General features: G+C 45.6%; 1 protein-coding gene across 4 annotated transcripts in view; it reads right to left on the bottom strand.

The window, feature by feature from the left end:
- LOC102454456 (pancreatic lipase-related protein 2) overlaps positions 1–12,202 on the bottom strand; it is a 38,251-nt gene that overhangs the window by 2,013 nt on the left and 24,036 nt on the right. For 3 of the 4 annotated variants that reach the window (XM_075935403.2, XM_089780201.1, XM_025183584.3), the window contains exons 11-13: positions 12,033–12,144; positions 10,484–10,651; positions 7,230–7,310 (exon numbers count right to left, since the gene is read on the bottom strand). In XM_075935403.2, the coding sequence (XP_075791518.2) occupies positions 7,247–7,310; positions 10,484–10,651; positions 12,033–12,144 (344 nt within the window). In that variant the 3' untranslated portion in view covers positions 7,230–7,246. Of the gene's footprint in view, positions 1–30; positions 155–7,229; positions 7,311–10,483; positions 10,652–12,032; positions 12,145–12,202 lie in introns of those variants that run through there. The other variant, XR_016350192.1, reaches the window with a different exon arrangement.

Genomic DNA, 12,202 nt, shown 5'->3' on the forward strand with positions numbered 1-12,202 from the left:
GGCTGAAGTGGGCTCAAGAAATGCACAGACCTTGTGTTGGTCCTCCGAATCAGACTGACTTGGAGCAAGGAGGGCTTGCCAGCCTCTTTATGCCCATGAAGTATATTCTTAGTGCTGCCCGTCCTTCCAGGGGCTGATATTTCCCAATCTCTACCTGTGAGAAGGAATGAAAGGACACCAGCTGTACACACGTATCGAGCTGACAGAAGCAAGAGGTTGGGTTTTTAATGGCTTTAAGCCTTCATTCAGGACTTGATTCTACCAGTCATACTCTGAGTAATACCTTAACCTTTGGGCAGGACCATATGGGTGGTGAGGGCGAGGTTTCAAACAGGGAGCTGTTGGGACTTGGGCAAGTCCCTAATAAATGGTCATATGAATGATAAGAGGGATCAACAGCCCTCCCCCCCACCCATCCATTTTATGAGTCAGTGAGAGAACATGTGCATTGGCTCTCATGTTAATTGAGCCTATTCTCCCAATCTGAGTAATCATAAACAATGCTCATTAGCAAATGGAGTAACTGGCCTAATCCTTGTCCAGTTCAAGCTGCTCATCCACCCTCCATTCAGGTGGTGTTTTGGGAGCTGGAATGCTTAGGAATCTGGATGAGGCTGAGTTAGATGCGCTGTCCCTATGAGACTACTCCAGCTGGCTTAACTTAGAGTAGCCCAGAGATGGCTCTCTGTTACATCAAGAGCTATTTTGGTTCTTAAAACAGAATAAAGGTGCCATAGAACAGTGATTCCCAAACTTAGGGTGGTGATCCAGTACTGGGCTGCAGGATGTGGAGCACTGGGTCAGCTGCTAGAGCTTCGCGTGTGTGTATGGGGGGGGGGGGGACTCTAAAAAGATATAATTATTGGATCACGGGCATAATTTTTTTTCCCAAGTGGGCCACAAGAAAAAGAGTTTGAAACCACTGCCTTAGACCTGTCTTACCCTACCTTCCTTCCCCCAAATTGTTTTGAATGTACGTGTTGCGTGGCTGAGGATTTGGGCTACTCTGTTTAGCTCCAGCAGCCGATTAGAGCCTGAGAACATTAGAATCATAGAATTCTAGGGCTGGAAGAGACCTCAGGAAATCATCGTGTCCAGCCCCCTGCCCAAAGCAGGACCAATCCCAACTAAATCATCCCAGCCAGGGCTTTGTCAAGCCGGGACTTAAAAACCTCTGGCTTTGTCTACACTATGGCTTTTGCCGGCAGAGAGTATGCAAAGGAAGCACTGATTAGCATTTTGTCATGCTTCATTTGCATAATCTATTCCAAGATGTTTTTGCGCAAGAGGTTTTTGCGCAAAAACAAGCAGTGTGGCTGTTTCTTTTTTGCACAAAAAACACATTGGCTACGTCTACACTGGCCCCTTTTCCGGAAGGGGCATGTAAATTTCACCAGTCGTCGTAGGGAAATCCGCGGGGGATATTTAAATAAAAATGTCCGCCGCTTTTTTCCGGCTTTTAAAAAAGCCGGAAAAGAGCGTCTACACTGGCCCCGATCCTCCGGAAAAAGTGCCCTTTTCCGGAGGGTCTTATTCCTACTTCAAAGTAGGGGGGGGGAGCTAGCCAGGCAGCTGCCCGGGGCACCAACCTATGGGGGGCATCTGATGGCAGCTGTAAGGGGTGCTGCGCGGCCCCTGACTCTGGGTGCGTGGTGCCTGATGGCAGCTCTAAGCGGCGCAGCGCGGGGGGGCAGGGCCGCACATGCGCCGTGCATCCGGGGGCGGAGCCGTGCATGCGTTGTGCGCTGCCCGGGGCGCAGGAATGGCTCGAGCCGGCCCTGCCTGGACTTGAAATTTAGATGTTGATCAGCAAAGACTCACCTATGCTTACATTTAATTGTGTGAGTGGCTCCTCTGATCTCACTAGGACTATTCCTATGTATGAAGCTAAGAGGTGTGATAGTCTCAGGCCAGGTCTACACCCCAGAGTTTTGCCAGCACAGCTATGTCTATGAGGAGGTGTGAAGAGCCTAGTGCTGTGAGTTTAGTGTAGACACAGTTATACCCTGAAAATTGTGCTTTGGACATGTTAGCTTACTTGGTGAGGCAGTTTTATTGGTACAAGTTGTGGCCATACTAGGAGTACTTTTCCAGTATATTACACCAGTACAGCTATACAGTAATTCCTCATTTAACACTATAGATATGCGTCAGAAAATGATCGTGTTAAGTGAAAACGTGTTATACGGGGTCAATTTTCTCATTGAAAATAATGGAAAAGGTGGGGGTTGCGTTTCAAGCGATGGTGTCTGTTGGGACCAGGACATAAGGTTGGGGGAGAAAGAGGACTGGGTTACAGCAGGGAGGGGAGGTGTTTGGCTCTGGGGAAGGGAAGAGGAGGAGAGTGGAGGGGGACTGGGTTGGGAGTATGCCCCTGTGACGGGTCTGCTGGGACTTGCACTGCGTCCAGTGGGGGGGGGGGGTCACCGGGGAACGGCTCAGCAAGCAGCGAACCCTCCGCCACTTTGCAGGAAGGTGGGGGAAGCCCTGCACAGCCGCTGCTGCTGGGAAAACCCAGCCACCGGCCTGCAAGCAGGGGCAGAGGAGAGGGTACAAGGCGTCTGGCAAGAGGGGTCAGCAAAATACTTTTAGCATAGACTGTCTTAGCTAACCAGTCTTCTGCTAATGCATGAGCCAGGAAAGACTCCAGCTCATACTCCGATCATCCTATAGTTCTGCAAAGCTAGGAGGAATTAAAAAGAAGTTGTAAAAGTACATTTGTGTCATTATTGTTAATGGATCTGATTTTTCAGACACTCTGGGAGTAGAAGGAACTGTGGCGACAGAATGGATTTCTAAAGTAGAACGACACTTTAAGAAACATTTTTAAAAAAGAGCATCCTCTAATAAAAATAAAGAAATCAAATCAATATTGCAGAGACCTGAAAATAGTAGGGAAATGCAGGAAATTTTTAAAGAGGAAGGAAATAAATATGGGACCAACCCGAAACAGAATTTAAAAAGGAAAAAAGTTCTAAAGTTGTTCAAGTAAAAGAGATAGGGGCGGGGCAAGGTGGACTGACATGGATGTGAGAGGATTCCACACACTAGTACCCACCGCAGGAATTACGTCTGCGTTGTTATGCTTTCTTCACATTCCTTCACACTGGCCTTTATAAGCTGAGGCTGAGGGCTGGTCTGACTGTGTGGTGAATTTTGTATGACCTTTATTGATGGACTTTAGTTTGGCTCACTGGGTTTATTTTTTCAAATAATTTTATTTACATTTTTTCCAGTGAATTTGAAAAGGTTTGAAATGCACCATTTTCCTTGCTATCTAATAGAAGTTAGTCATAAATAAATGCTTGCAGGTTGGTTACGAGGTGTAAGAAAACGATGCAAGCAGGTAGAAAATTAATATGGTTGGGATTATATTGTGTACATTAGCAGTTTATTTACTTTGAGTAAGTCCACTTCCTTGAACTCTAACAGAACAATCCATTAACAGCTACAAGCAGATCACTCATGACAAGCTGTGCAGATTTGAAAGAAACAGAGTTAGTTTAAAATGTGTACAAACACATTAAGAGCCTACCACCAATAGCAATTTGTCCAAGTTAATTTGTTTTAAAAATACAAATTAAAGCCATTATACTTTTTTTTTGTATGACTGGATACCTTTCTGGGAGATACAAGTTTTTGGGATCAGTTCAGAAGTAATTGGGTGAAAGAATAAGATCTATGTTATACAGGATTTTAAACTAGATGACCTAATATATGCCTTGGAAATAAACATCAGAACCCCCAATAGTGTTGTATTGACACTATGTTCCTGTAAAACTTATGCACAAGTTTAACCTGATGTATGGGAGCCTAGATTTTTATATAGGGATGTAATGCATAGAAATACCTGGATGGCTTCATGAGTCAGAGAGACAGGACTAGTCAAGTTGATTTCAATGGAAAAGCTGATGTGTGTGAAGTTAAGCAGATGCTCAAGAGTTTGCAGGACTGGGGCCTAACAGACTTAAATAAGTGGGGTGCATTGTGAGACCAAGAGCAGGAAGTGAATATTGAGCGTGGTGGAGTTTTTATATGTAACACTGGGTTAGATAGAAGTATTGCCAACCTGAAATGCTAACAAACGAGGCCCAGGAAAACCATCAGGCCAGCTTAAATATCAAGAGGTAGAAAATCTGAAAATTAAATAATAAACATTTACAATTAATCTCCAGTTTGTATTTAACTTCTGGAATTGGAATGCTTGGAATTCATATTTTCAACCTTTTCTCTGCAATCATGATGTCTGGGAAACAAACTTTGAAAGAGAAAAATGAAAGGGAAGATGGAGTTCAGCAGCTGAGCTCTAACAAAGTCACCAAATATCTTTAGACACATAATAAAATCAAAAGAGTTGGCAATATTTGAGAGAGGGCGGTCTATGTAGATCATCAGGCCTGTCAATACAAGAGGACGAAGGGGCCAGTTGTCCCAGGGCTTGGTAATTTAAAAGGACCTAGGGCTCTCAGCCACCAGCACTTTTACTGGAGCCCAGGCCTCTTAAATCACTGCCAGAGCCCCAGGCAGTGCACTAGAGCTGAAGGGCTCTAGCCCCCGTGTTTTAGGGGTGCAAAGCCAAGGCCTCTCCCAATCCTGTCTGCTGCCTAGTAGATTAGTGTTTCTGGTCTTTCTGGAAAATGAGAGTGATCACAGCTCTGACCTCAGCTTAACCACATGTTTTTCCTGGCAATTTCTTATTTTAAAATCAATTTTGTAGGAACACCTGTGGTATTTTTTACTCATGTTAGGTTTGTAAAAGGTGTTTGTGTTCAGCTGGATATCTCAGCCTTGCTGATATGGTATGAACAAAATAAATAAGAATCCGGTAACCAAGCACAACACAGCAGAGTAATTTGCAATCTTATTGCCCATAGCTGTGAAGGTATCAACGCTAGACTGGGAGTCTTCAGCCAGGAGACACAGGCTGTGGGAGGCTGTAGTGTAACACTCCTGCCACCATGTGGTGCTGTGAGTCTGCAGCGGGTGCCAGGCCCACACACCCATTGTTCCAAAATGGTGTCCCCCCCTTTCAGTGTGCAATGGCTGCTGGTTTGTTCTATGCTTCCCGGATCCTGAGGAGATACTGAGCAGCAGAGGACATGTGCCCGTGGGGTGAGAAAGTTCCTTGGTTTCTTTCTGTTCTGTACTGTGGCAGGGGAAGGGAGCAGGTGTGCTGCATGCACCTGTCCTGTGCTGATTGCATCTGTGGGTTCTGTAGCAGCTTTGATGGAAAGGTTGTGAGGTATTTAGGGTGCTTATTGGGGGTACCTCTTTGAAGGTCCTTCACCTCAGGCTTTCATTGCCTATCAGGTAGAATGTTCCAGCACAAATTCTTTGATGTGCTAGGACTGCCCTTTGTCTGTCTGATTCCTTGGAAGTGTTGTATTCTCAGGCATGGATGTGCCCACAATGCTCATGAACAACAGCAGGAAAATCCAGGAGCTTTCCTCCTCCCCACTTCCGGTGTTCGGTTAACAGGGGATTAGGGTAATGTAGTAATTGTCACAGCTCAAGGCAACTGCATTTGTACTCCCCCTCTATGGGCCAGTAATGGCTGAACCTTAGGCTTCTGGCTGCCCCACCATTACCTTTATTTGGCACATGCCCACACACACACGTGTCTCCCCCTCCAGATTGGGCTGTTTCCAGGCTGTGCCTCCAACTAAGGCTCTGGCCAGGGAACAGTCTTTCAAACCCTCCAAAAGGTTTTTCTGTGGTTGCAGGTTTGTAACTTCTTTTGTCAAAACTGTGAGCCATTCCTTTATTTAGTTGGGTTTCTAATCTTTTTTTAATGTAACAGGTGATGAGCAAAGGTCCCCTTTTGAGGGGGAAATTTCAAGAATGGGGTCTGGGGAAATTTGCATTCCTTCTGCCCAGGTATTTCCTAGCGAACCCCCTCAGTCTTGCCTATCCCAGAAGTTCTGTCTCATCTGAGCCATTATTTTAAAATAGATCTGTGAAGTTCTCATAGTATTTAAATTAGTCATGTATCCCTCCTTCATTCAAATTGCATTCTGTCTGTCTTTTAAGGGTTGTATTCTCAGGTCCTGAGGGGCCCAAATGCTCATGAACAACCAGATGAAAACCTGTTACATACAGTCTCATCAAAATAGAGAAATATTTGATTTTTTAATACTCCTAAAATATTTAAAACTTACTTCATACGGTTTAATTTAATTCAGCAAGGTTTGTCCAGTATTTGCAAGAAGTGATCATGTCTGTCACAGTATGAAGTTAGATAAGTTTGGCTATATCTGATGAGCTTTTCTGGAGGCATGTGGTGGCTTAAAGAAGAATTCTCATTTAAATGCAAATCAGGGACAGAATTCTGGGCCCTTGCTTAGAACTTACATAGAGTTCTCTTGTACCCCTAACCCACTCCATTGTGTAGAACCTTGTGTAATGGTACGTTTTCCCATCAGGACTTCACGGGCTAGTACCCCTGTGCTATAAGCCTGTGCAAATGGAGGAGTAAGGACCACGGCCCTGCTTCTTCTCCTCAATAGCTAGCAGGGCTACCCAGGCCATTTAAGAGCAGCAGAGCAGCTGTGCCATCAAAAGCTTGACAAGGCACAGTCCAAAGTGACTTCTGATTCTTCTCCTAGGTTGGTGCATCTCAGTACTACCATTAATGCAGATATGTGGCTTACTGCTACAGCTTAGCTCTGTCATTCTCCTGTCAAAGGCGCGTTTTATTTTACAATGTATTTGTGTGAGATTGCAGTGTATAGTGGGTAATTTTGACTTCCACTGAAATGGTGATTTGTTTTTGTGTGTGTCTGCTCTTACCTTGTACATATTGTGTGTAAGTGTAATAATTTATTTTAATGCATTAATACAGTAAGGCAAACTGCAGAGAGGTTTTCTGCATGTACTCCCGGCATGTGTTTAGGGCTGTTTTGAGATTGTGTGCCATCTAACACATTAAAGGGGGAGCCTGCAACACAGTGGAAAATATCTGTATTTGACAGTGAATCTGTTTAAATAGACTGTGTCAATGTTACAGTGTTAATCAATGCTCCTACATATGTACTCCAGTGTGTACTGCCTGTCTCTTACAAAGGAAATGGACTAGGATAAATTAAACAATGACTTCTTGTTTGAAAGCCATCCATGTGTTTGCACAGAGCTGAGAAGACAAAGGAAACAACCTATTTAATATCTTTTTTCTATCTATAGCTTTGTGTGAAAACAACCCAAAAAAGAGGACAGATAATACAGCAACTAGTAGTGGATGTAATTTAATTTAGCAAGGTGCAAGTAATTGTGGAATTCCATATTTCACATTTCCATTGCCACAATATGTAGACCTGAGGGGGGAAAACAGCTAAATCAATATTTCCTACATATGGTTTTTCTAAAGGCTTGTAGAAACATTGGTTACATTTATTGGCTCAACAGATGCTGCCAGCCAGGACCTTGATAGTTTAAGGCCATGTCCATACTTACCTGCAGATCGATCTTTTGGTGTTCAATTTATTGGGTCTAATAAGGATTTAAGCAAGTAGTCGACTACTTGCATTTCCCACCCCCACTGCCTCTGTATCAGAGGCAGCAAGGGGAGGGGGAAGCAGAAGCTCCTACTAAGGGGAGCTGGTTTAAAGCAGGTTTCCCCCAGCACCGTCTTTGCGGTGCCCCCTGCTCCCCTATCAGAGGAAGCAGCACCGGGGGGAGGCAGGGGAGGCTGCCGTGAAGCACCCTCTGTCTTTGGCAGGCTGAGGCTTGCTGAAGGCAAAGGGGAAGCTGGGCCTGCCATGGGCAGAGGCTGCTCCAGCAGCAGCCCCTGTCTGCGGCAACCTGGGCTGGCTGTGAGCAGAGACTGCTTCTGCAGCAGCCCGTGTGTGTGTGTGTGGGGGGGGGGGGGTCACAGTGTGGAGCTGAGACCCCACGCAGATAGGGGCTGCTGGACCCAGTGCAAGCTGGGACTGGGTAATCCTGGCTCAGATATGGCTTGCGCCGGGTCAGGGAGCTACACCTGTTGCAGCTCTGCATTTTAAATGTAGTAAGAGCTTGGTGCGCAGGATCCGGATCCAGTGTGAGCTGGGACTAAGTGCACAATTAGTGAAATACCCACTTCTTAACATCCTAGTAAGGACCCGCTAAATTGAATGGTGATGGTGCCCCCGTCGGCGCTAGTACTCCTCCTCCTCACGAAGAGTAAGGGGAGTCAACGGGAGTATTTCTCCTATCGACTTCCTGCTGCAGGGATGGCGCCAAAGTTCGAATCAAGGTGCATTGACTCCAGCTACACAGTTAATATAGCCTGAGTTGCGTATCTTAATTTGAACTTACCCCGAGTGTAGACTTGGCCTAAGAGATTCTGTTTTTCTGGGAGGAGGAGTTATACTTATATACAAGTAGTTCAGCCAAATAGTGTAAAGGGGCGATAGGAATTGCTAGGACGCTATATTTATCCACCAGTGTGAATCGCCATCTTCAGTTTTGTTGCATGCACTCCATGTGCATATAGTGCCACAGTGTATGATAATCTTGTTAGAAATGGGTTTATCTGAGTACTTCCAAACACGGAGGAGTCTGTGAGTACCCACTAATAAATCTGTTTATGTTGATGTCCTGACCTATCTCTTTGAACAAAAGTATGGTGGTAGTTCTGTTTCTCTGATGTCACTCCTGGAAATATTTTCCTTGAAAATGACACATCTGGGCATGGTCTGCACTAACTGGTTAACAGCCTCTTGAAATGCTGCCTGTAGGGTGGTCCTTATGGAAATTCATGTATCAGACACTGTAACCTAAGGGTTAATTTTTTAATCGTAAAAATTTTTTAATCGTAACCTAGGGGTTAATTTTTTAAAAAATTAACCAACATGTATAATAAAGGTGCATCCCTTCAATGCTCTGGGCTCCCTTGTCCATTTATAGGCCAAGCCAGGTGAAATCTAACACTCAGCCCTTTTGCATTTTCCTGTCTGCCTGGAATGTGATCTCACTGAAACATCATGGCTATGTCTACGCTGGTGGCTTCTTGCGCAAGAACTCTTTTGCGGAAGAGTTCTCGTACAAAAAATCTTCCACAAAAGCATGTCCACACTGCCATGTGCTTTTGCGCAAGAGCATCCATGCAGTGTGAACGCTCTCTTGCACAAGAAAGCTCTGATGGTCATTTTAACCATAGGGGCTTCTTACGCAAGAAATTCATGTTGCCTGTCTACACTGCCCTCTTGTAGAAGAGCTCTTGCGCAAGAGGGCTTATTCCTCATGGGGAGAGGAATAACTCTTCTGGAAGAAGCCCTGTTTTACAATGCTATACTGTAAATTTACTTGTGCAAGAACGCATGTGCAGTGTAGACAGCAGGCAAGTTTTTACGCAAGAACGTCTGTTCTTGAGCAAGAAGCTGCCAGTGTAGACATACATGTCTGACAATTCCAAAACTTCAGGACACATGTCAGGCATTAACCCTGTTGATTTTGCTATAAATCAGAGTGCCAGAAAAGCCTGATTGAATGGAAAATTGGTGCTCCAAGACTGTCTGGCACTGCAGGCAGAAGAATCTCTCTGCCACCTTGTGCTGCTCCTGCCTAGACATATCAGAGGCCAGCAGCTTACCTTGTATGAGTTGATTGTAACATGAGCTTTACCAGCAATGAGAACTTTTCAGGGCAGGGGCTGCAGGTTTGTATAATTTTGGCAATGCCTAAAAAGGGTCCAAGTCCTCCCTTCCCCTCCCCTCACCTAAGGTTCTAGGAGGGAGTTTGGATGCGGTTTTTGGAGTGTGGGCTATGGACTGGGGTACGGGATTCAGGACATGAGGCTTGGCCAAGGATGAGGACTTTGGGGTACAGCAGGCAAGAGCTGAGGTGCGGGGGGGGGGCAGAGAGGAGGACTCCTCCGAGCCCTATCCCCACTGACAGCAGCGAGCTCTGAGGTAGGGACCCTTCAGTTTCTCTTCTCCCCAACAACACTCCCCCAGGCCTCTTTCCCAGGAGGTCAAGCCAGGATACGCTCCCTCCTCCCCCAACCATTCAGACAGTGCCTGGGGGAGCGCTTCCATGCACCGTCTCCCTTCCTCCTCCACAGGCACAGCAGCTGTCCCAGCCTGCCCTGGGCATGACTCCCTTGTAGTTGACCATGGCAGTGGCTGGTGAGGGAGCACAGCAAGGAGCTGCAGGTGACAACCAACTGGGACACTTGAGGGTGGCAGGCGGGGCCAGGGGATGCAGTCAGTAGGTGCGGGGAATGCCAGGTAGGGCTGGGGGTGAGTTCTGGCTCCAAACATTGATGGAGCTGGGCCTCTGGGCCTGGAATATTCCAGGAGCCCAGGTATCATGGGCCCACATAACTTGCTGCCCCTGTTACAAGAAGGGCTGCCACTCCTGCCCTTGAGCTCCCATTTAAGTTCTGTTGGTGGGATTTAAGTGGGACTGAAGTAGGCCTCGCCCGAGGATGTGAGCACTTTCCTTAGGGGTATACAGTCTTTATCAAATATGACTCTAAAATGAAGTGTAAAACACATGTACTTACACATGTCTATTTGCTTCATTGACGATGTAAACAATCTCTGCTCCCAATTGGGCCCAAAGCAGGGTCAATATATTCTTGTTCCAGAGAAATTCCACTTTTCTAATATTTGTAGGGTCAATTTCAATATCGATATACTTTGTATAAATGCTACCTTGATGAAGGAGTCCACTGCAAATAGGAATATGAGAAGAGTGATGCTATCCGTTGTGGTCCATAGGCAGGAGTTCTCAACCCTCTCCTTTCTGAGCCTCCCCTACACTCCAATATGTTATAAAAATGGCACAGTCCAGCTGTGCCCCAACAGCTGCTTTTCTGTATATAAAAGCCAGGGCCAGTGTTAGAACGTAGCAAACAGATCAATTCCCAGAGGCACCAGGAAGCTAAGTTGCTCAAACTTTGGCTTCAGCCTTTGGTGGTGGGGCTCAATTCCTTGAGCTGCAGTCCTGTAAAGGAAGGCTTTCAACTCTCTGTTCTGGGTCCTTGGTGGACTCGCTGAAACCTGCACATGCCCTCTTCGCCTCCCCCGATGCCCTCAGACTTCTGCTTGAGAACCACAGCTCCAGGGGGCTGCTGAGCTAAGGTTGGTTCTAAAGAACTTTCAGCATGTTGTCATTATTGTATAACACTTTGTTCCTTTTTTATTAATTATTTGCATATTTGTAGCTCTTCTGAGGAGCCCCAGTCGTGGGCCAGGAACCCAGTGCTAGGCATTGCATCTATAAAACATTGGCCTCTGTCCTAAACGGCTTGCATTCTAAGATAAAACAAGAGACCACAGACAGTGACAAATGGGGGAGTGAGGGGTGAGGATGCATAAGGAAACAATGAGACAGTATTGGTCAACTCAGTGGGTTGTGGTCTCAGCATACTATGAGCTTAACCATTGTCAAGGTTTTTTGTAGACATTGGGAAAGGAGAGTTTGAAGGAGGATAATGACATAGTTCTGTGGATGTTTATAGGGAGCTCCTCCCAAGCATGAAGGGCAGCATGACAGAAAATATGAAGGTTAAAATTTAGCAAGTGGGAGATGGAGGCTGACATTGTGGGCTGAACATTGGGGAGAGTTAAGTTGTGAAGGGTCATATACTACTTGCACCCTTCATCCGAATGTCTCTGTATGGTTCTCATATTAATAAAGTCTTTTAATGTAGTCAAGGTAGGTAGTAGACCCATTTTACAGACTGGGTAAACCGAGGGGGAAAGAGGTGAAGCAGCTTGTGAGAATCAATATGAGAAGATACCACAGTGCTAGCATGGAAGTGGCTAGACTAATCCATGTGGTAAAGCTGTTCTCCATACTTGGTGAGACCTGGATGTTTTCTGGAAGTATGAACAATCCCAGAGCTGGCTGTTACAGAGCTCAGGAAAAGGAGTTGACTTCCATGTGCCTGCTCTAATCATTATCCCACACTTGCAAGCTCTGACTGCTTTAAAATGTGTTAACTAACGTGATTGCAATGTTAAAACATGATTTGTAAGCAGAGGTGTGAATGACTGCGTAAACTGAATGGCACACTACAAACGCGAGTATTAGGCCAATTAACTTACCAGATAATTTGGTACTGTTTTGTGAACCCGTTTGCATCATGGAAAACTATGTTTAGTTCCCCCCTCACTTGCTTTGTGCCCGATAGCTTGAGAGAGATACTGTGGCTCCAACCTACACAAGAAAAGCCAAATAAAATCAGATTGCTGGCATCCATCACCATTCAGCTCAT

Source organism: Pelodiscus sinensis, chromosome 8 (genome assembly GCF_052426305.1).
Source record: "Pelodiscus sinensis isolate ZL-2025 chromosome 8, ASM5242630v1, whole genome shotgun sequence".
NCBI lineage: Eukaryota > Metazoa > Chordata > Testudines > Trionychidae > Pelodiscus > Pelodiscus sinensis.